This window comes from Gadus chalcogrammus, chromosome 3, assembly GCF_026213295.1.
Source record: "Gadus chalcogrammus isolate NIFS_2021 chromosome 3, NIFS_Gcha_1.0, whole genome shotgun sequence".
Lineage (NCBI taxonomy): Eukaryota > Metazoa > Chordata > Actinopteri > Gadiformes > Gadidae > Gadus > Gadus chalcogrammus.
Window position 1 is genome coordinate 17,751,524 of NC_079414.1, and position 23,636 is coordinate 17,775,159.

Consider the following 23,636-nt stretch of genomic DNA (forward strand, 5'->3'; position numbering starts at 1 on the left):
AAGCCTGAGACACGGTCTACTGGCCGGCTGAGCCCCCAGGGAGCCTAACGGTGCCTGGTGGGCTTTGGTCCGGTTCCTCTCATTACTGCACACCTTGTTGTATTGGCTGAGTTTTCCATCTTAGGGAATGTAAGGGTGCTATCCCGCCTGCTCCAGAAAAGGTATAAACATTTTACATGAGTTTGATCCGATTATTGATTTAGAAATTTCGTTTTTTTAAGGACTAGTATGAATACTAGGTAGTGCTATTCCCTCATTATGTCGGCCTTTGTAATGCAAGTCATTCAAAATGAACCATACTACCTCAGTCCATTCCTTAAGCCAAGTTTTTGTTGTTTTCCTTCCATACTTTTTTAATTTATTTCAACTTTCACCTCTCAAATCTGGTCATTTTCCAAAGAACACTGTATTTAAAAAATAAATAACATTGCAGAACATTATTCTCATAAATAGGAACGCAAAACCATTGAGAAAACCAACTAATGAGGATAACTGGATCAACATGGTCACAGAGATGCCCAAAAGATTGAATAACCACAATAAACATTTCTACTCATACCACGATAGGTCTAACCAACATTACATTTTATGTTGAGACTTCTATGTACTCTAGTCTGTGAAGTAACTGTAAATGTGTTGACCCCATCTGTAGAGCTGTTAGCTAAATAAATAAAAGGCACATAAAGCAGGAAACACAATACCTATAACCCGTTTGATTCCATTAACATACAATGAACTATTGTCATAAAAACCATGGTGATCCTTTTGTTTTGTGAAATATATTTTTGTGAATCAGTTATAAAACACGACTGCACTAACCAAATATCCTGAGCTTAATAATACATTTAATAGATACTATGGAATTGAATCAAGACGGCACAATGAATGTTCACTGCTTAAACCAACACAGAGAAGGCAAACAAATAGAGCATTATTATTACGTAGCCCACTGACCTATAAGTGACCGAGCAGTGACTGTACCACTGGTGACCATACATGACAGACTAGGACAACACTGGAACACTGTCTCATTTGTATTGTGCGGAAATAATGTCACTCTGAAAGAAGGCTTAGAACACCATTCAGCCATTGTTTTTGTTTGAGTTTTAAAGAGCAGGGCTTAATGTAAAACTACTCACTGAAATAAGACAATGCCTTAATAGTCAAGACAAAGTCATATAGCATAGAAAACCCAGGAAATGCTTAACAAATTGGGCATGGTTGTATTGGACCGTCATCGGATCCCATGGGATCACAGAATCAGACAGTTTGCCGTTGCCACATCAGACGTTGTCACAGTACACAGAAAGACAACCACGTCGCATAATTACTAAATAAAAGTAGGTTTTATCCTTGAAGCTAAAAATACACCTTTGCTACATGAATTATTAGGGTTTTATCTGTCACATTTTTTGCACACATCAATTTTGCCCTGCTCCGAGACTATTTTAGGAGAGATGGAATACTATCTTAAAAAACATGTTTGTCCATGATAAATACCAAATTGGGAATTAGGTTGCATACAAAATCCTATAAAGCAAGCCGCACTTAATAGCATATATTAATAACAATAGGTATCCACAGAAACACTGAATACCTAATTATAATAACTGAACATAGCCATAACATAATGGAACTCAATGGAAATCTGGTTTATATATTCCATAATTTTTGCCAACCTGCCTCCTGACAATCTTACGTCACACACGCAACAATATACACACACACTCAGGGTTTGTTTTGAAGTGGCCTACATACAATACATTGTGTGAGGGTGTATTCTACATACACCACATTTGGTTTCCAGAAAAAAAAAAACGACCCCAGGAAGATGGCTGCCTTCTGGCTGACCTTGCATCATGACAGAACCCATGTGGCATTCCACAGTCTCAAATCACCCATTTCCTGTGTCACCTCACTGCACCTTGCCAACTGTGACGGGCAAAGGCCTGTCGCAGCCGATACCACATAACATTGAGTAAAAAGGCTTATGAACTGTAAGTGAATGGTTTACACATTCATTATTCAGTGACGACCCCTTAGACTGGAGATTGCTTACGAAATGTTAACAACGAGTTGTGCGAGACTTTTTGCTTCACTTATTTGCAAAGTAGGCCAACTGCTATCATACAAACAATCAAACGGCTAGATGTCAAAGAACAGACTTATATTTTGCATTCAAATATTTGAAAGTGTGGATTTGGAACCACCATCACTTGTTCCGGGAAGAGTTCAATGAGCAAACGCCATAAGTTCAAGGAAGTTAATACCATGGAATCGGTTTCTTGTGATAAGACTGGATGAAAAAGGTGTAAAAATAGTATTTCGGTCTAAAATTAAAAATTCCCTCGTGAAGCCATTCATGAATCATAACTTTACTTATTCTCTATTGTTAACTGGTGCCCAATACTTTTTAAGTGTCCCAAATCACCTTTGTCCACTGGTTTACACTATGGCAGTCAGAGAACAGCTTTTGTTTACACATCCATTAATGGCTGAAAGGGTATTCCCGCTTTCTTGTAGGATACATTGGGAGTGGACGGGGCAGGTTTGAGGTTAAGGCTTGTTTGTTTGTTTTTTATCTTTGCGACAAGGCCATTGAGCCCCCGTGGGGACAGTTGTCTCTGTGACAGCCAATTCCACGGAGTCCAAGTGGAGCTTCCCTCCCTGTGGATTCCATTGTGCCATGACTAAAGTGACGGGGCAGTTCTGCAGGTTCCACCTCCACTCCCTCCTCCCACCTTAACGGTCGAACTATCGTTGCAGGCAAGGTGTACTTCCTTGTTACTTTCATTCATTCACCGGCCACTGCGCAATAACACATTTCATAGACATGGAAGTAGGCCTAAAACGCGCCCATCAGTGTCTGTCAGTGTGTCAGACAATAGGCCAATAGCAACACAATGTGATTTTCAACCTTATGATAGCCTATTGAATCTTATCCCGAAACATTTTTCCAAATGTTCATTCATACACAGTCACATATTGGCAGGGCAAAGCGTAAATCCCAATACATACTACAATTCCATGTTTAATAAATACAGCTTAGGTTATCGCTATGCCATTGCCAATCTTATGCTTTATAATTCACATTTTATAAAACAGTGTCAGAGCAGTCTTCTAGCCCATCATCGTTCAAGAATAGCGTGGTGAGGGAGGTGGACATATGCAAGTGTGTGAGGTGTGCAAGGCCTATTCTGAGCTCGTATAATCAGCTTACCAGGTTGAAGACGGTCTCGACAATGTCTCGGTTGGAAACTTCGCCAACTTCCACCAGGCCAGCAAGTACAGCGAATTTCATCCGTATTCCCCTGATGGGGATTCCGGGGTTAAGCGCCACCGCGTTGGATGTTTCCCCATTTCCATCACTTGTCTGGGAAACACTCAATGTCTCTTCACTAGCCATTTCTCAGGGAAGGCAGTAGGCTCACAGGTAAAACACCTGTTCACTTACAATGGACGGGGACGGGGACAGGGGAGGGGGGGGTGGGTGCAATGGATATCGCCGGAGAAATATACTTATATATTGGTCTTCCGGATGAGCCACTGACAGGGTACAGACCAACTAATATTATCTTCCCTCTCCATCCAAATCACTTTAACAAGAACTACCAGGAATACAGATGAAAGACCGAGGAGGATATGTGGCTACGACAACAGTACGTGTTAGTTGTCTGTCAACTCCTCTGCTTCGTAAGAAACTTGATACGAGGATGAAGTGATGCAGTTAAAACGCAATAAGAAAATTCCCGCTGCTGGAGGAAACGATAGCAAGAGTAAAAGGAGTGCAGTATCCCATACTTTGTCCTCACTGTCAAGGTATAAGCGACCCGGTCAAGCGGCTTTAGTGTCCAGGGTACTAGCGTACAGGAGCGTAACTTGCTATTGTCACTGGCTCTCCACACTTGACAGGTAGCGAACTGCCAAGAGTAAAAAAAAAACTCCGAAACGGGGTCAAATCCGTCCACAGCTCCGGTCAGAATAGACGAAGGACATAGGTCCAGTCGTTGTCCCTTTAGGAACTCCTCGACTTAATTCAATGTCGGAGTTAACCTAGTCCCAACGCCTGCTCTTCCTGATTTAGCCTGCACCGTAGCTTCAGCTCGTCCCCGCCATGACAGCATACTCCTTCAACGGGTTGAGCATGCGCAGTCGGAGTTGGGTCAGTAGAATGGCTCAGGTGTGGAGCACAGGTGCTCTCCTCCTCCTCACGCAAAAACACTTCGCTGTCGTCTGGGACTGTTCACTTACAAATAATAAAAGGGCGTCAGTCAACTAATGTGATAGGAAAACGTGTATCGCTAATTATAATATCTGAATGAGAGAATTTAGAACGCTAATATGAAGAAACTAAGCACATTATCTAGCCTACATTTTACGGGTGCTATAGATAGATGCATAATGTCCTGGCAATAGCCCTTAGTTATTCATATTTTATTGTAGGACATATTAGCAATATGTTCCATACAATATATAGGCCAATTCAATTACCATGCATATAGTAGCCCTGGAATTAAAACAACGAAACAATGATAACTCGACATTTCAAATATGTATAACTGAATGGGGATCTACATTAATCATCGGAATTATCATGCATCTCGTCCATGATGACGCTATGAAATTAAATGAAACACTGGATGCATTATTTCTCTATTTGCATTGACTTTAGTTCCCTGTCATTATGTCCCTTAATGTCTATTCTGAAAGGTGATGATATTTGTATCTCAGTGGGATACCTCCGCTGGGATATGGCCACAAGAACAGTATTTATATAGGAGCGATGCTGAGCACTTCCTTAAGATCATTATAATACCTGATTTTAATTTAAGTAGGCCTATCTCCTCGCAAATACTTGTTCGAAACACACATTGTGTTGTCATGGAAATATTCAAAGTTTGGGGTTGAACGGCGGATATGTCGAGAAAATGTCTTTTCAGGGGACCTATAGTCTACCAACTGCCAAGATATATTTAATTTGTTCAAGTTTAGATTGATATGACAGCAGGTCGCACCCAAACATACCTGAAAGTCAGGTTCAAAGGACACAGTTACAGATTTAGAACGATGAACATTACTAATGAGTTACTACTAGTCCTATAAATAATTGTCTATGTCCTGATTTGTAAGATATACATTGTTATATATTCAGTAGCCTATGTTATATAGGACGTCTTAGATATAGTTTGACCACATTTATTTTGTAGGTTTGTTTCAATCTTTTCACCTTGATACTTTTTGCATGGCCTTGTACATGGCATATCAATACGATATGCAGAATTGATCTAATTACTTTCTACTTATTATTTACTAAATGTTTCAATGTTTCAGTCTAGCAAGATTTAAAAGCATTTCCCGGTGTTACCAGTAGAGGACGCCAATATGTTTTGCGTTTGGCATTTTACTCGCGAGATGAAGCAAATCCCGTGACTAGAATGCCTTTAAGTCTCGCGGTAATACGTTCGTCTTCCTCTTTCACTCACTATAGCCAACATGGCAGTCGGCAAGAATAAGAGGCTGACCAAAGGCGGCAAGAAAGGTGCCAAAAAGAAGATGTAAGTAGAGTAATTCTAGTTTATAATCATGCAGTACTATCCTATGTATTGGATGCTGTCTATTTAGCAAATAAAATGTAAAGGATGACTGCGATGATAGGTGGATGCGGCCAACCAGTGCTAAGCTACTCGGCGACCTCCCCAATGCCTATTCACAAAACATATTAAATGCATTCGTTTAATTGTGACAATTTCATTCATGAGTCAGAGTTTGCATATCTAATATTCCATGCTGTCAGAAAATATTTCTCCGTACACTGGTTTTTTAGTATATCATGTAAATGGTAACGCCTCAAAGGACTAGCGTTTTGCTACCGTTAGCAATATGGCACTGAAACCCATTGTAGGCTAGCTCTGTTAGCTATGTCGAAAGGTATTGAGCACTTATTATTTAATTCGCCAATAGGAGTAAATAGTGTTACGCACACTTAAAATATTGAGTCAACCAGTTATCCTTATGTTCGTCGATAACATTGCGTCAACCGTTGCTAAGCTGAACTGTCATGCTAACCTGTAACTGCATGCGTGTTAGGCTTGCTAATGACCGACTAATTTCCCCCATCAGTGTTGACCCTTTCTCCAAGAAGGACTGGTATGATGTCAAAGCACCAGCCATGTTCAACATCCGCAATATTGGCAAGACCTTGGTCACCAGGACTCAGGGAACCCGTAAGTATTCAGATTTGACCATGTAGTATAGGTACAAAATATGCATACAATATGGAACACGGTTACTAGAATATATTGACTAATACGCCCAATCTAACCATCACTTTTCATGTAGGTATCGCCTCTGATGGTCTGAAGGGTCGTGTGTTCGAAGTGAGCCTCGCTGATCTGCAGAACGATGAGGTTGCTTTCCGCAAGTTCAAGCTCATCACAGAGGATGTCCAGGGTAAGAACTGCCTGACCAACTTCCATGGTATGGACCTCACCAGAGACAAGATGTGCTCCATGGTCAAGAAATGGCAGGTAAATACCGTTTATATGTATTTGGTTGTAAGAAATTCTTCATAGTATTTCCACATGGAACATGAGCTCCATTTTGTTTGGCTCAATTGTGTTTTGCACATTAATTTGTCAATATCATATTCCCTCTGAAGGCAACAGTCCAAACTGATACCTTCTGGTTGCATTGCACTATAAAATAATTTCAGCAACTGAAATGGAAAAGTAACCAAATCAACGGCTATAGATTGTTAAACAACTTGTAAATCTCCCACAGACCATGATCGAGGCCCATGTGGACGTGAAGACCACCGATGGCTACATTCTGCGTCTGTTCTGTGTTGGCTTCACCAAGAAGCGCACCAACCAGATCAGGAAGACCTCATACGCCCAGCACCAACAGGTCCGTCAGATCCGTAAGAAGATGATGGAGATCATGAGTCGTGAGGTCCAGACCAACGACCTGAAGGAAGTCGTAAACAAGCTGTAAGCAAAGAACCCTAGTTTCCCCTCATCTCTCTTTTGATGGCTGTATGTAATGTATAATAATGCGTAGCAACATGGTTTAACAGTGTTAAAGTGGACTGCTTATTGCCTTGTCCGAATAGAATACGTGCTAGTCTTTTTTATTTTGGACCATTGGCAGAACTGTCGTCATCAAGGAACCATGCTTGACCCACGTGGTTATTAATTCAAAAATGCAATTCATTGTCTTTTAGGTTATAAAATCTCTGCTGCTCATTGCGCAAATAAGGCATTATGAGACTTAAATTTGGGCTAATGAAATTTTCAGCCTGTTTCATGCAATTTAAAAAATGATGGTCTGCTGCCTTAACATTTTCAATTATATTCTAATAACTGACATAAATATTTGAGAACTAAACTGATGTATGCTCCCAACGGAAGATAATTGACTTTTCGTGTGCTTTTGGTTGCTTCCAGGATCCCAGACAGTGTTGGCAAGGACATTGAGAAGGCATGCCAGTCCATCTATCCCCTGCACGACGTCTACGTCAGGAAGGTCAAAATGCTCAAGAAGCCAAAGTTTGAGTGTAAGTGATGTAGATCGCTGGAATACTATTGGGAACCCGATATTAGTTTTGGTCCCGGATGGAAGTTCTTTGATTACTGAATGTGCCTCCTTTTCAATCACATTTATTTCATCTAACACGGCATTGTCAGGTTTAATTGGAAGCGTATCTGCTTGTATGTTTGACTGCTACTACCCCTAATTCCTTCAGTCACTAGTGGAATTGTGTCTGTGTGCGCTCGCTGCTTGCCTTTTATTTTGTAGGTGCAATGTGTTTGACCGAACCATGTTCTGTTCTTGTAGTGGGAAAACTCATGGAGCTTCACGGAGAGGGCGGTGGTGGCACTACAGTCAAGGCATCTGGAGACGACACTGGGGCCAAGGTGGAGAGGGCTGATGGCTACGAGCCTCCCATCCAGGAGTCCGTCTAGAATCACCCGATGACAGATTTAATAAAAAATGTAAATGAGACTAAATTGTGTTTGAAGCCTTTATTTTGTACATGCTGTAGTTAGTTTGTGTAGAGAGAACTTGGATTTGTGTGCACATAACGCATTGGGACATGTCGGGTCCTCAAGAAGGCCCAAATTAACATCGTTGGCCTCATAGCATAAATGCAGTTGTATTTTAAGTTTCATCTTGTATTGAGCGTCATATGCCTAGGACAGAACTGCTGACTTGGGCAGACGTTGGTCATGGAATGTAAAGGCACTGGCTTATGCAGCTGATCTGCAGTGTTTCTTTTGCCAAAATGACAGGCAATTATGCTTACTATATTTAAGGAGAAATACTAAGTTTCAAATCTGCCTCCGACGCCACAAGTGGTCGTGTCCTCCTGGATTTGACGGATAGAGATGTGCAACGTTTGCGACGTCGGAAGAGGCCAATTTTCAAAACTGCTAACAGCTGATCACCCACCTGGTTTAAGGTTAAACTTGTATTTACCTTCAAATGCCTAGAAATGGCTGACTTGGGCAAATGGTGATGGAATTTAAGGCACTGGTCTATGACAACCAATCAGCAGCGTTGGATATCTTTGGCCAAAATTATGCTCATGATTCAAATAGCTTGCCAATATTTCACCTCATGATAAAATGACTACCTCAGTCAATGGAATAATTTGGAATCTATCAAAAAAAAATCAAATGAAAGTATAACTACAATATAAGACAATTTATTAAACAATTGTATATACAATCTTGACAATACCATAACACTTCATTCCAATTTGAAAGTCACTAGGTTTCCCATGTGAAAAAAATTGTTGATAACTTGCAGGTTTCATATTTTCTGACATTAGCATTATCCCAATACTTGAACATAGTTTTTAGGGACAAGTGCCCTTTTTCCTCTCAGTTCACCCAAGAACCACTCGTCATCAACGGATTCAAGATTGGTTATGATGTCCCCTGCCTGTAAAGATCAAAGGACATGTTATATGAAATGTCACAATGTATGCATTCACATTCTGGAAAATGTCTGGACTTTCACCTGTAGGGAGAGCTCCTCCGGACTTTCGGCTGTGAACCGGAACAGAGCCTTGGCCTTGCTTCCTTCAGCCTCGCTACTCTGCGGTTTGTTATGCAGGGACTGGCCTGGTGGTCAAGGAAAATATGCAAAATTATTAATCAGGGAATAGTGTTACCAGTGGTCAACTACTGGTAATCACCCTTCTTTGTATAGTTATTCTTATTCCATTTAATTTAAGACCATTTCCTCATATCCTAGCGAGGTCTATAACAAACACATGCCACCGTCAAAAAGCAGAATCCTAGCTTCTCAGTTCTTAAAATAGTGCTTCTCTATACCAACCGACGGGTAAACCAATGAATGCACAATCTAAAGGCTAGGCTCGTCTCCACAGCAGAACTGCAAAGTAAACAACTAAAAGATAACAGGGTCCGAGCCACACAGTACCTGGGCTGCCCCCCACAAAGGCGCTTGGGAAGATCCCCTCATGTCCATTGAGTCTGCCAGACCACCACACGGTGTCCAGGTGCTTTGTGATCAGGATGCGGTCCCCCTGCTTGAAGGACAGGTCCTCCCCCGTCTGCCCATTGAAGTCATAGAGAGCCACCACCCATTCTGGTCCTGAAGGCTGAGGGGCCTGAAATAAGCACAGAGAGGGCCGTGGATGTCAGACAGTGAGCTAAATTAAGAATTATTTTAAATGGTGCATGATCTTTTATGTAAATATTTTATGTACGGCACATAATATAATTGCATTCATCAAAATTTGCAGATCTCCTACCTGGATTGGTTTGACAGCCTCAGGTTGAATATTTGGATGAGCAGCCAGTCCTTTGAAATTGACAAGAAAATATATTCTAAATTTGTGAACAAACAACACTATGGCAAACCAAACTATGGTTTGCCGCTAAAGAGAAATATTCTAGACTTCGAACATTCATTTACCCTTAGAATCCATGGTAAATGTTAGATTTTAAGCATTTCTTTGGAGGATGGATCAGTTCTCCATATAATTGAACCAGAGAATAATATCACGCCCAAAACCACAAATTCAATTGTCCTAGCTAAACAATAATAACAAATTTGCCAGACGATTCCTACCAGGCAACGCTATTCTTGTCTGGGGCTGTTGCTGGGTCATCGGAGGTAGAGGCAGATCCTCAACAACCTCCACAAAGTTGAGAGGATAGATTCCAGTGTAGGCGCCCAGCTGTCCCTTGGCCCACTCGTCTCCCAAGTACTCCATTAGACTGATCACGTCCCCCTCAGAGAAGGTCAGCTCGGTCCCCCCCTCCCCCTCAAAGTCAAATCTCGCCACACACCTCGGGCCACTGACAAAAAAGAAAATAACTATTACACATACACATGACGATAACAATCAGAGCACAATATGAGTAGCTTCAAAAAAGTGAATATAAGGAATATTATTTTGATTAAATGTTTACCTGACAGTGGCTGAAGGTTTCTTCTTCTCACGAGAAGGTAGCGGGGAATTTGACTATTAGAAAAAATAAAATATAAAACATCATTACATCAGGATGCTTATTGAATATTTATATGTATTTAATGCTCTCCTCCTCTACAGTTTGAATATAATTTCAGCGTGAGGTCTTACAAGCACGTTGACATAGTTGACGGGGAAGAGGCCAGTATTCCCTCTACACGTTCCCTTGTACCAGTCGTTATCCACCTGTTCCACCATGATGGCCACATCCCCGGCCCTCAGGCCCAGCTCCTCCGGACCAGCTTAACACACACACACACACACACACACACACACACACACACACACACACACACACACACACACACACACACACACACACACACACACACACACACACACACACACACACACACACACACACACACACACACACAGGGCTTTTATCCTCAGCGACTTACAGGTAATGTTTTAAGAGACAAGACATTCATGAGCAGGTAGGGAGTTAGGGCACCCTGCTCAAGGTGGCGGATAAAGGAGTTTGAAACCACAACCTTTTATTCGGGAGGAAAACACCCTAACCATCATGCGCTGAATTAGCAGTAGGAGTCTCAAAAGGGCTTTGCAGTCCTACATTATACAATACAGAATACCCAATGCTAATGCAGACTTCAAAGTAAGTCCTAAAGATCAATTGGTTCATGAAGCTGTCGAGGTAGCCGTGAGTCGTTACCTGGGTCAAAGTCATGTATTGCCTGCACTTGTAGTCCACCACCTTCCGAACTACTGGCTTGGTTAGGGATCTGTACAGACAGTAAACACAACCTTCTTCATACAGCCTAGACAGGTCAGGCAAAATGAATTCACTTCCATGGAGAAGGGTTACCTGAGGTGCCTCCTTTGGAGCCAGGGGGGTGATGACCTTCATGTGGCATCTCTGGACCAGACCTTTACCCTCGCCTACCTGACACATTACCGTCCTCTGGTCCATCTCCTCAAGGAGCAGAAGCACATCGTTTTTCTAATGGAGAATCAAAAGAGAAGATATGAAAACAATTGCTCATAGAGGAATTAGGAGATTAGGCATGAAGACCCAATGGCCTAACTGTATAGTAGTATAAGCCAACATACAAGTGTTGTATTTTAAATAGATGGTCCTGCTGTGCAGGCTGTGTTACAAAAACATACTAACAAAGAATAGGTTTGACTAAGAGTACTTGACCAGTCACCTGAAATGAGAGCTCCTCCGTGTTAGGCCCGTTGTAGTTACAAACAGCAATACCATGAGGAAGTTCAAGCTGCAAAACATTAGAAAAAGTGCATTTATAGAGCACCCTTCAAACACAGAGGCAATTCAGAGTGCTTCACAAGCAGCAGTCCCATTCTAAAGACATTTCAATGGCAATCAATAAAACACAATAAACATTATTTTAACAAGAAATATAAAATGAGGTTGTGTACACAGCAAACAAAACAAAGGTCTTGTGTAACGCCATGGTCCGGTGGCATGTGTATGAATAAACACCGGCGGTGATGTCCCTTACTGTGTACTGGTTGTAGAGACGGTGGCCAGGGTGGGGCCTAGGGGGCAATGCGGGCCCTCTCCTACCCGGCCTCTGCACCGGAGCGGCACTCTGCGCACCCCGCTGAGAGGCCGGTCCGAGAGAGGCTCTACCCGGGGCGCTGTGGCCGGGTTGAGGCGGCCGAGCGGGACCCACCTTGGCTGGGGGAGGGCGGGGCGGAAGGACCTTACCCCCACCGGGCCTGGAAGTGCGAAATCGTGGTTAGAGCTGGATCCCCTTTTTTGAATATATTTTTATGTTGCTGTTTTTGTGTGGCTTTCATGAACAGGATATAGTGAAGGCATACAGGAAAGTTGGTTGAAAGAGAATGGGAATGACATGGAGCATAGATTCGGAATCGAACCTGGGGCATGCAAGGGCTATTGCTTACATGGTTATTGCACTTGTAGGTGGAGCCAACAAGAACGTTGTTGTACTCTGCAAATGTGTATGCGGAGAAATGTTTGCTGGTGGCAATGTGTTCATGGTAAGCTCCCACTTACCGAGGTGGCAGGTTCGGTTCTTGCCCTTTGTAGAATGACTCCTAAAAAAGAAAGAAGAAAGACTCAAATTATTTTCATCAAACAACTTTGGTTCTCTCCTTGCTTGAAAATCAGACACCATAGCAACCAACAGTCCCATTTAAAAAAAAAAAGCTGAAGTTCAAGTTTCACAGGAGGTATAATGAGTATTGTGACTGCTTGTGTGAGTTTTAGAAAAAGACTCCTTTACATCCTGTGACACAATTCTCAAGGGGCTGGTGAATGGAGTGGAAGGGTTACATTTCTTTAAGACTTAACAAGACTGCGATAGTTTAAACTTGTTGGTATGAACGCATGGTTAAACCATTTGTTTCCAAAATACAGGTCTGTCGCTGTGCCCGTCAACTAGTTAGTACGTACTTGGTAAAACTGGTGTGCGATTAGTTATGCATGTGTATCAGGTATGCTTGTAGTTAGGTTTTGTTGGTTTGTTGGTTTGTTTCCTGCTTCCTGGGGTGAAACTCTAACCGAGCAAGGGGGGGCTGGTCTTAGGGCTTCATAATGCTTACTTGGCGTTGCATTGATCCAACAGGCTTTTGGCTCGGAAGTGAAGGAGGAGTGTCTGAAGAGAGAGCTGACCCACAGTCAAACGCATCCAAAAAAGTTAGCGACCTCTACCACAGTGAGCAAGAAAATATTTTCCAGAATCCATCGCTCCTCCGAGTTCTCTAATTCATAATTCATCCTCAAATCAAATAGGTTGAGGATTATAGGGAACTCACTTCTACTGGTCATGCTGTTCGGCCGAATGGTGGTTGGTCTCCTTGTAATACTTTGTTTGTTTTGGTAGCCCGAAAAACCACTGTCCAGGCTTTGCTGATGCTGAAATGGGGCACGATCTGGACGCAGGGGAAAGGCATATTATTATTATGTGTCAAGCAACAACTTTGTGGGGTTAATCATCCTCAAATCTAACCAACAAGTGCATAGCACTTTTGTAGTATTATGTAATGTATTAACCACTTAGTTATTTATTAGAAGAAAACAGTCCTTGATTTTACCACCAGCTGTGGTAATAAGACATTACAACCCAAATCAAAATCTACCCTAGAGTGTCATCCCGCTTGGTAGTTTCCACCAAGATGTGCGATGGATAGATCAGACCACCAGTTGGTACAGTCCAAGGCTGGTAGGCTGGTCAGTCTTTCTAACATTTGTGCTTGCTTGTAATGGCTGATCTAATTCTGGTGGTAGAACCTGGGCTTTTTAATGATAATAAACATCAACTGAAGGTAGCTGACTTACTCGATGGTCTGTTGTACTCGTCCCCTGCAGCCATCAAGGCAGAGTCATGGTGGAGGTTAGGCCCTGGAGGCTCTCTAAAGACCTTGGTGGGAGGCACTGGAGGGCTCGGGCGGGATGTGGGGAGAACAGCCACCCTGCTGGGCATCGTTCCTTGGAGATCCCCTATGGAGTCTTCATATTTTGATATCGATTTTTAAAAATGAATGTAAAAATACTTATGGTTGACACTATCTTTAATCGTAGAAGAACTGAGGAGTGAATGATGGCTACTTACTAAATCTGTTATAATACTGATCCTCTGTGGCCATCAAGGGGAAATTATTGTTGTTGAAGTTGGGTACTAGAGGTTCTTGAAAGGGTTTTACTGGAGGGGCCGGGGCATAGTTCTCCTGCTGTGGTTCCAGACTCTTCACTTTGGCCATGATGGAGGGGCGGGATGGCGGAAGGACAGGCACTTTGCTGGCAATCGTTTCTTGGAGATCACCTATGGAGTCTGCATATTTTGATATACAGTAGATTATTAAACATTCATGCAAAAATTCTTATGATCGACACCATCTTTAATAGTAGAAGATCTGTGAAGGGAATGATGGGTACTTACTCGATCGGTCATAATACTGATCCTCTGAGTTATAGTTGTTGAAGTTGGTTACTAGAGGTTCTTTGGAGGGTTTTACTGGAGGGGCCGGGGCATAGTTCTCCTGCTGTGGTTCTTGACTCTCCACTTTGGCCATGGTGGAGGAGTGGAATGGCGGGAGGACAGGCACTTTGCCGGCAATCGTTGCTTGGAGCTCTCCAATGAAATCTGACAATATTTACATCAATAGTATCGCTTTTCAAAACTGTACTTGAAAATCCTTATAGTAAACATGATGATTTCTTTAATGAGAAAAACATGTAGTGAAGGTAGCTGACTTACTCGATTGTCTGTCGTACTCGCCTTCAGAGTCATGGTTGAGGTTAGGCCCTGGAGGTTCTTTATCGGGCTTGTTGGGAGGCACTGGAGGTGTAGGGCGGGATGTGGGGAGAACAGCCACCCTGCTGGACATCGTTTCTTGGAGATGACCTATAAAGTCTTCATAGATTTCATATAAACCATCAAAAATGGACGCAATAGTACTGATGGTCGTCACCATCTTTAATAGTATAGAATCGGGGACTTAACAATGGCTACTTACTCGATGAGCTGTCATAATCCTGATCCTCTGTGGCCATGAAGGTGGAGTTATGGTTGTTGAGGTTGAGGTTGGGTAGAAGAGGTTCTTTAAAGGGTTTTTCCCCAGGCACTGGAGGGGTCAGGACACGGTTCTCCTGTTGTAGCTGTTGTTCAAGGCCCTTCACTTTGGCCTTGATGGAGAGGCGAGATGAGGGGAGGACAGGCCCCTTGCTGGGCATCATGTCTTGGGGACCTCCTATAGAGGGGTAGCCTCCGGGTTGCAGTGCATGTTGAGGCCGAGGGGCCGGCGATGGCTTTTGAGGCCTTGGTGCCACCAAAGGTTTTGGGGGCATTACGTTGTTGTTGTTGTTGTTTTCCCCACTATGTTTAAACGAAGCTCTGGAGGCTATGGAGGGTTTAGACGAGACTGGAGGTTTGATTGAGGCATTCCTAGGGAGAGGCTTCGGTCTCTGTGCTGCCGTTTCCTCTTCGGTGCTCGGCTTGGTCTCAAAAGCCGCGATCCGGGCACTGACTTCCCGTTGGCTGTGCATAGCGCTCATCTTGTCATCAGCCTCTGTACTCTGTTCTGTGGAGTTGGACTCTGATGCTTTGTCGTTTTCAAGGGAACTGTTGTCTGCACCAAACACCTCCAGAAGTTGTTCGATGTACTTGTTCGAGGACAACTCTTCCTGGTTGTTGCTGGAGTTCACTTGATTGTCGTCCACATTATCACTGAGGCTGACCAGAGTCTGAACTGAAACACTAACCTCTTCTGTCAAAGGTTTCCTATGATATTTCTTCAATCTTGGAAGCGGAATTGGACATTCGACAGGCTCTGGTTCTGAGGATGGTGTGCTAAAGTCGGCAGGGGGGGATTGTGAGTTTACAGGAACCTTAATATGTTGAATCAAATCTTTTGCAGAACCATCCCATTGCACAGTGACCGATCTTGAGCATGCGTGTTTAGATTCCTTTGTATTGCGTTTTTCTATGCATGATTTTGAATCATTTTGGTTCTCTGTGCCAATGGAAACATTTGTGCACTGTATGTTTGTTGGTTCTGATTTTACAATAGTAGGTTCCCTGCACTGAGTCTTCAGCAATGATGGCCTCGGTGGTTTTTGTGGCTTTTTAACTGCAAAATACAAAAATATCATGAATGAACATTGAAAACATAGGGCAAAATAAATATGAAATTGAAATCTTTGTTCTTGTCGATTTCTGACCGTTGGGTTTTCTTCCCGTCTCACTGGCTGGACTGAGCCGTGGACTAGCTGAAGAGTCCTCCCTCACAGGGTCCGTCTGGGTGGCACTGGTGCTGGTGCAGGCCAACCTGCGGGGGGCGGCGGTCGGCCTGGAGACGTGCTCTTCCTGGGTTTTCTCTTTGATCACCTGATCATAAGAAGGCGGTGGCTAAAATGGGAGAAATAGTGAGGTTTCACTTTTTTTTTTTAACACTTTCAGTTAATTTTTATCTTCTCTGTTTACGATGATACTATTTTTTTATTGTTATTTTGGTGTAACTCCGGGTTTTGTACAACACAAAGCACACACAGATCAAATTAGGAACACAGCTTGGTCCCCTGATGGGGCTGCTGGGGTAAACCTGATGTACCTGGGGGTCTGCCTGGACGCTTCCTGGCCAGCTTGACTCGGGGGCCGGAGGAGGAGGGGGAGGTGCTGGGGGGGAATTGAAGATACCAGAGGCCCCTGGGAACCAACTGCTATTGGCTAGAGGCTCTGCAGAGAGGATGGTGATCTCTGGTCGCCTATGGACACAAACCACACCATTTCCACCCCCTTAGTACAATAATGCCACAACTACAGCTGCCACTCAAGATAGTGAGGGAGTGAAAAATAGTAGAGGCATCAGGGTCTTTTCTTTTTTAAATTCCATTTAAAACCTTCCCATTTGATACCTCCCATCATAGCCCATTCTCCTACCTTCTCTCTCTACTGTGGTCAATCGGAGAGTTGGTTCTCGCTGAGGGCAGAAAAAAAGTTCACCAAATGTGAATCAATTTGACTAATCCGTTTACTGACAATGAACAGAAGCCTTGGTATATTGTCATAGACATTTCATTTGATTTCATTTTGATTTCATTTGATATGAAGTTCTGTTGTGCATCTCACAGTACTGCAGAATCTCAGGGCTGTTCAACTCACATCGTTTGATCGCTGCTCGTATGGAGGACAGAGGTCCCTGGCTGGAAAACGGTATAGAAAAACATTGTTGTTACCTCTTTAGGTGTGGGCCTGCTTCTCTCCAAAGCATAGCCCTGGGAAGAAGTCTCAACAGGGGCTGCTGATAAAGTGGACCAATAGGCCATTTTTCAATTCTCTAGAACTCACAGGTAGTCAGCCCTTTTAAACTAAACAGCTTACGTGCCCAAAACGTAGTGTGTGTGTGTATAGAAAACAAAAAAATATCTGCATTTCATTTATAGTATTTTTAGATTCTTCTGAATCCCCAATTCTTAATTTGCATGCCTCAGCCAGGCTGCCTGTGGCAGACTACAGCTGGTCTTAGAGGCTGCAGCCAGGCTGCTGACACGCTCTGGGCACAGATGCCAAATCACCCTAATGTCACTTCACTGACTGCCAGTGAAACGAAAGGTTGATTTTAGAATACTTCTAATGACTGTCCCTCTTGCCAGACTAAAGACCAAAGTTGATTATTACTCGACTGTTTTGCCACTTTTGCTGTGGAAGTTGAAAAACAACTTCAGATATATCCTGGCGTCCCTTTTTTACTGCTGTTAATGCCTGTTCCTGCTTCTTTATTCATTTTTTGTTATGGTCTATGTATCGTTGCTTTTGTTGCTATGCATCCTCTGTTATTAAGCACTGTTTGAATAGGCTATATAAATGAAGCATTAACTCCTCAATACAACCAAGGTGCAACACCCTCAGGCGACTTGTATCTGTTCCCCACGGGCAAGTTTACACTCACATTGACACAATGAGAAAATCATTTTGGCACCTGGGAATATCCCCCAACCCATTAATCTGTCTTCTGATGTTCTGTTGATGTTCATTGTTTAATGCGTTGAACACTTACTAAATGATATTTTTATACGTTATCCGACATATGCAGACAAACAGATCTTTTCGATCATCCAAAATCAAATGCTGCGCAACATCACGCCTACCTCAACAACGTTTTCCCCAAGACAGGTGACGGTTCGCCATTTAATACATCTCATCGACAACTTTGTTTTTCTCTCCAGAAAGCAAGTCTATAGTTTGTAAATCCGTTACGGTCTTTCAGTTAAGTCCTTTTCCATCTGGGTTCCCTCATTTAATGCCAGGATAAAAATATCAGCCACGTTTAGAGGTCCATCGTTACCATGGTACCCTGTAGTGTTTGCTCGACTAAGGTGGTGGTTCTCCACCCAAGGGAAAGTTCTCTGGTTTGAAGCAGGGCCATTTAGAAACAAATATCTGCCTCATTAAGGAAAGGTGCCTGATGATGTAATCTTTGGTAAAGGATCCTCATTATATTTACAACACAGAGAGCGCATCAATGCCCCCTGGGGGGCAATGATCCAGGATGCTAGGTTGGGAGACATTTTATAAGTGGCTTATGTGGAGAAGGTAGGTGTTTGGATACTGAAGGTTAGAATCCAGCCATGGGGATCAACCCAGAGCCATCCTTTTTTGTTTTAAATCAGTGTTGCAAAAGTTACAAAAATATGTTAATATACTTCAGTGCAAAGAACGAAGTATTCAAAAGCATTTGAATACTTTCAGACTGACAGGGGTCTCAGCGGTTGTACACCTAGGGCAGACTGTGTGAGCAGGTAACCATTTGTCAACAACAACATCAACATCAGCCTAACAACAGCATATCTCCCTGTAATCCCCCCTGGGTCTGTCTGTGAATGAGGATGAGAACGCATTGTTGGCCCACTCACAACCGCACCATCAGCAGATCTGATGGTTAAAGAGACAGAGTCCTCTTTCACACCGCTCAGTAAAACGGTAAAAGAAAAAGGTACAAAATACAATATTTGTGAAGCTTCTGAGATTGTCAAGTAGAAACTACCTGTACTTTTGTAGCTCTGCAACGGTTTTATTGCCACATCAGCTCAAAAGTGGATGGAAAGGGATGTGGTGTGTTAATCAAGGGGGGTGAGCGTACCTGGCATGGGAGCGATCTGGCTTGGTCCTTTGCAAGTGATCTTCGGGGAAAAAGAGGGGAACGGGAACGTCATGAACAAGACAGGGGACATTTTGATGAGTAATGTAATTGAACAGAACACCTGGTATGCAGACTCTGTCTGTAATGTTGATGAACCTGTTAACAAACCTATCTTGTTTCCTGGTAACATTCTCCTCTTATTAGTTTTATAAAAAAAATACAGATAATTGTGCAGTGTACAGATAGGACAAACAATTTCAATATTCATGTTCATTCGTTTTAAGGAACATTTGTTAAAGAGACATGTTTGGGACAGACAATTAATGGGTAACATTTTTTTGACAATCAAGAAAGTTCTTACCGCGATAGGCTTTAATAATATAGGTGACCATTCATGTTGTTCTAGTCCACCTATATTCCTCTATGAAGTTACCGATACCCCATCCACCAAATGTTTTTAAGGGTAGGGTATTGTACAAATAAATAATGGCTCCTGAAGTTTTCAGAAATGCATGGTACTCAGATTTGTCAGGTATGTGTTTGTTTGTTAGCAAGGAAACATCATTCAACAAATTAACAGAGTCTAAAAAGTACTAAGTATTTCAAAATATGGGTTTATGTGTGTTATGAGTTTAGGTGTTTTATATGAGGGTCAAAACATTGTGTCATACTGGTAGAGATAGAGTGTTGTTAGCCATTTATGCTAATGCAGACAGATAAAAAGCTTCAACTTAAAAGTCCCCTTCTGCCGGTGAACTGCATCTCCTTGTCAGCTGGAATTCTACACAGCTCTCACCTGAAAACATAAGCTCCCTGCTCACCAACCTAAACCACCTGCCGCACCTGTCCCTTGTTATCAATTACTGTCGCAGCGAAATGGTTTAGCCAAAACATTCATGTCATCAGTTACCAGAATAAGACAAATTAGCAAATTAAGATTACAAAGAAACAAAACTAGCATTCTTATAACCTACAGAAAAAAGGTGTCATTGCATGTAAATGTTACTTGAAAATGAATAGGCTAGTCCAAAATGTGTTTATTTAGTGGTGATGTTCCTACCTGCAAAGCAAACATTTAATAGAGTACGGCTTTCTTCAAATCTCTGCCTTAGTATCCATTAAACAAAGAAACAGTCTTTGTGTGCCGGGAAACACAGAAGCCACCATAACACACATACACACACACACACCCACAAAAATACACGCCCCCCCCCACAGACACCAGCAGAAAATGGGAGGGTAGATAGCTTCTTGGCTACTCTCTGCTAGGCCAATCTGATGGAAAAGAATGTGGTAATTCAGGAAGGGCTGGTTATATCACACAAGAATGCAATGTCACTATCTCTCCCCTCGCTCCACCATGAGGTCAAAGTGAATAAATATAACACTTTACCTGGAAGCCTCGTCTTGAGTGGCAGTTTCAAGTTAAGCTTAAATGATTAACTTTAACAGCTCTGTAACCGATACCATTCATCCCACATCGAGATGTATGTGGTGTGTGCGGGCGTAGCCATGCTCCCATTGTTATTTAAAGGTATAGTCAAATAGCAACATCTCACCCACCTGTCATGTGGAAAAACCAACACTAAGGTGTTTAACTAAAATATAATTGTCTGTGTGGTAGTGAAATTATTCTTGAGAGTAGTATTTGTATTTCATTTTTCCCAGATTTGATAGTAAATCCTTGTATACCTTTGTCTTTCTTATGTATCGGGCGGTCACCACACCGATCCGAGTCGTACATGTGCGAAAGTGTTTCTACCTCAGGAAGAATGAATCATTCTTCTCAAGTATCCCTTGCAACTTTGATCAAACCAAACACAACACTCTGAGATTATTAGTGTCTTGATGTTCAGAGGGTTCAACCAAACCACCAGCCCATCTCAAATATTGAGAAAAGTCCAGCAGATGGTCCTACATGTTCTGCTTCATTGGGAGTTAATCTTATTTATGGATATTTAACAGTGATCGTGCACCATTGAATGATTCAAACAACATAACATATTCGGTTCCTATGGACAGGGAACCAGATGCAATAGGCTAGATGACTTTCTTTATATTACTGTGAAGGTGAAACACATAGTACAGCACACCTGTTGATGCAATGACCTCTGTTAAACAGCCCCTCTCTAACTGGGAACATCTGCTGGTTTTCTGCAGGACAGGCGTTCTCACAGAACAGGTGGTGTTGAACCTACAGTGAAAACAAATTTCTCTCTTTTCACAACCAGCAATGAGGACTTGAGGCTCTTCCCCAATTTCGTTGTAAAAGTTTGCACAATGACAATAAAGTCTGAAATCTGAAATCTGATAAGGACACAATATATTTTAAGGTATTTAGATTCTCATGGCAGGCCTATATCAGACTCTCAAACAAAACACCAAGCACACTACCAAGGTTAGTCTGTGGACGGCTCACATTAAAACCATCCTTAAATCAGTGCCTCCTCTATAATCCCATAGGAATTTAACATCTTTTAATTTCCTTCTGCCCACGGCGTCTTGGGGGACAATGTTGCAGATTCCATGGACCCTCTCACATAAAAAGCCAGGGTAATAGGATTAAACTGAATAAAGGGATTGATGGAGCACAGCACGCTATAGGGAAATATTGTTGTTACATAATGAAAGGTTTCCAACTCAAAGTCATTAACTTAGAAACAGGAGAAGACCTGAATAAATGCATGCCATTAGGGAGAGTGATTGATGCCAAAACAGGAAACAATACTACACAATATCACATGATTAAAATAATGGAAAGCAATTGGTTAGTAAAAGAGATCAGCCAAAAAAAGGTACAAAGTTACACTACTGGCAAATTCTGGTGATTCTCCCATCAACAAGCCTTTCTGCTAGCTGCTGGTGAGGAGTATGTTTATTCATGGCGGTTGGCAAGAAGGCAGGCACACCCGTGGGTGTGTGAAGTCAGCATGCATATCTGAGGTGGATCCACCAAGTTGTTTCAGTGCCATGTTTAATCTGCTTAATAGCAGTCACGGTATGATATCACCATTAAAGCGTAGTGTAATGCACAAATGAGACCTGCAAATAGTATGAAATAAGGGGGGGTCTTTTTAAATGCAGCCCACCCCAACTGCCCAACATGAGGTCAGCTAGGGATCCCGAAACAAAACAGCTGTTGTTAGGGTGAATGTGTTGGAGGTGGGGGCATGTGAGACTAAATGGTTGGGCAGGGCATGGCTAGGTTAACATGGGGGGAAAGAGTGAACATTTGCTTAGGTTTGCTTGGGGACTGAGCATTTATGTAGTCGTCTTCTAGGACAACAGCTGTTGTCGAGAGGAAAAATTGTGACATCTTCTCTTCTGCCTGGGGTTCCATTAAAGCATTAAGCATAACTGTTATTATACCTAAATGATCACAGTGTTGGTGAAGAAAAATACAGTGACAACTGTAATAGCTCATGAAGAGGACTTCTTCCCTTAACAAATGTCATCCTGGAAAGACATAAGATCTAGGGGGATGTTGTCACTCTGGCAGCGCCACCAAAATGACAAGTGACGTCAAACTGGTACGCTAACTTTCATTGAATGAAAGTTGGCAATGTTTGACAAATATAAAAGACAGTTCCAGCATTCAAAATATGCACTGCTCTTCCTTTAATTGTCAATGATTGTCTTTCAGTTTGTCAACTATGCATGCAACTATTAGATATTTGGTGATATAAGCCTATAAGGCAAATTCGCTGTTTGGACTAAAGTACCGCATTTTATTTAATACTGATCTTTCATTTCATCTTTCAACATATTTTACAATGTATTATTAAATCCTTTTGTAAATAAATAGCACAGCCTATAAAGCAAAATGGGATTTCGAATCTCAAACCAAGATTTCCCTAACCTACCTCTCGCCGGGTCACGTACATCTCTGTCTCCCCTCTCCTCTTCTTGCTCCTCGGTCATCGGTTCGGACATCGCTATTTGACACGGGACCGATGAACTGCTCCAGGGATTCACAAGTTATTTGGCCAAAAAAGTTTGAAGACAAATTGAAAGTCGGTCTTCCACTGCGTGTTTGGTTGCCCCGTTTTACAACCGCTCTTCCACTACCTGAATAAAACAAAGGTCAGCTATTCCCAGATAGTAACTAACGGACGTCCACTTAAATTCGGCAGTGCAGGAACAGATAAAACTGACTGTGACGAAACTAAGTTAGTGGAACTTTGCTGATCCGCTCGACCGTTATTAGACCATTATGCTGAGGGTGCTCTCTCTCTCTCTCTCTCTCTCTCTCTCCCTCTCTCTCTCTCTCTCTCTCTCTCTCCCTCTCTCTCTCTCTCTCTCTCCCTCTCTCTCTCTCTCTCTCTCTCTCTCTCTCTCTCTCTCTCTCTCTCTCTCTCTATATATATATATATACATATATACCTCTATATCTCTCTCCATCTCTCCTCTCGTATCTTTTAATATCTCTCTCTACACGTTCACTTTGTTAGTTAACGTAATCTATTATTTTCCTCTGGGTAGCATATTGCAAAACTGTCGTTCCACATCACTGTGTTCATGGTCAGGTGGGCACCTATTT

At 42.4% G+C, this 23,636-nt stretch overlaps 3 protein-coding genes across 8 annotated transcripts in view; 1 reads left to right on the forward strand and 2 right to left on the reverse strand.

The window, feature by feature from the left end:
- Nucleotides 1-4,161, reverse strand: part of lrba (LPS responsive beige-like anchor protein) — a 186,004-nt gene extending 181,843 nt beyond the window's left edge. For 3 of the 5 annotated variants that reach the window (XM_056586366.1, XM_056586363.1, XM_056586365.1), the window contains exon 1: nucleotides 3,221-4,160. In XM_056586366.1, coding sequence (XP_056442341.1) covers nucleotides 3,221-3,406 — 186 coding nt within the window. In that variant the 5' untranslated portion in view covers nucleotides 3,407-4,160. Of the gene's footprint in view, nucleotides 1-3,220 lie in introns of all 5 variants that reach the window. The other 2 variants (XM_056586364.1, XM_056586362.1) reach the window with 1 other exon arrangement.
- Nucleotides 4,162-5,446: 1,285 nt separating this feature from the next.
- Nucleotides 5,447-8,009, forward strand: rps3a (ribosomal protein S3A). The gene is made up of 6 exons (XM_056586371.1): nucleotides 5,447-5,555; nucleotides 6,121-6,224; nucleotides 6,340-6,527; nucleotides 6,781-6,989; nucleotides 7,446-7,555; nucleotides 7,837-8,009. Exons 1-6 carry the CDS (start codon nucleotides 5,494-5,496, stop codon nucleotides 7,962-7,964), a joined length of 801 nt encoding a protein of 266 aa, XP_056442346.1. The 5' UTR covers nucleotides 5,447-5,493; the 3' UTR covers nucleotides 7,965-8,009.
- A 10-nt stretch (nucleotides 8,010-8,019) lies between these two features.
- sh3d19 (SH3 domain containing 19) lies at nucleotides 8,020-23,275 on the reverse strand. Of its 2 annotated transcripts, none has more exons than XM_056586368.1 (25): nucleotides 22,960-23,275; nucleotides 19,097-19,136; nucleotides 17,119-17,159; nucleotides 16,897-16,936; nucleotides 16,568-16,721; nucleotides 16,179-16,365; nucleotides 14,975-16,087; nucleotides 14,716-14,871; nucleotides 14,398-14,601; nucleotides 14,071-14,289; nucleotides 13,797-13,967; nucleotides 13,274-13,390; nucleotides 13,061-13,125; nucleotides 12,513-12,553; nucleotides 11,992-12,211; nucleotides 11,677-11,745; nucleotides 11,334-11,468; nucleotides 11,181-11,250; nucleotides 10,619-10,749; nucleotides 10,449-10,501; nucleotides 10,105-10,334; nucleotides 9,785-9,834; nucleotides 9,451-9,640; nucleotides 9,025-9,128; nucleotides 8,020-8,946 (listed from the first exon to the last, which is right to left on the reverse strand). In XM_056586368.1, exons 1-25 carry the CDS (start codon nucleotides 23,027-23,029, stop codon nucleotides 8,836-8,838), a joined length of 3,981 nt encoding a protein of 1,326 aa, XP_056442343.1. In that variant the 5' UTR covers nucleotides 23,030-23,275; the 3' UTR covers nucleotides 8,020-8,835. The 2 variants fall into 2 exon arrangements, with proteins under 2 accessions (XP_056442343.1, XP_056442344.1); XM_056586369.1 differs by lacking the exon at nucleotides 22,960-23,275 and adding an exon at nucleotides 19,458-20,290.
- Between the last annotated feature and the right edge of the window lie 361 nt (nucleotides 23,276-23,636).

Bases quoted from the DNA above. Each gene is read 5' to 3' on its own strand.
- rps3a (XM_056586371.1), top strand. From the start codon at position 5,494: ATGGCAGTCGGCAAGAATAAGAGGCTGACCAAAGGCGGCAAGAAAGGT. The intron at 6,225-6,339 runs GTAAGTATTCAG...CTTTTCATGTAG, and splicing joins CACCAGGACTCAGGGAACCC to GTATCGCCTCTGATGGTCTG. The intron at 6,528-6,780 runs GTAAATACCGTT...AATCTCCCACAG, and splicing joins CCATGGTCAAGAAATGGCAG to ACCATGATCGAGGCCCATGT.
- sh3d19 (XM_056586368.1), bottom strand. From the start codon at position 23,029: ATGTCCGAACCGATGACCGAGGAGCAAGAAGAGGAGAGGGGAGACAGA. The intron at 16,088-16,178 runs GTCAGAAATCGA...TGTATTTTGCAG, and splicing joins GACGGGAAGAAAACCCAACG to TTAAAAAGCCACAAAAACCA. The intron at 13,126-13,273 runs GTGAGTTCCCTA...ACTGTGGGTCAG, and splicing joins GAACAGCATGACCAGTAGAA to CTCTCTCTTCAGACACTCCT.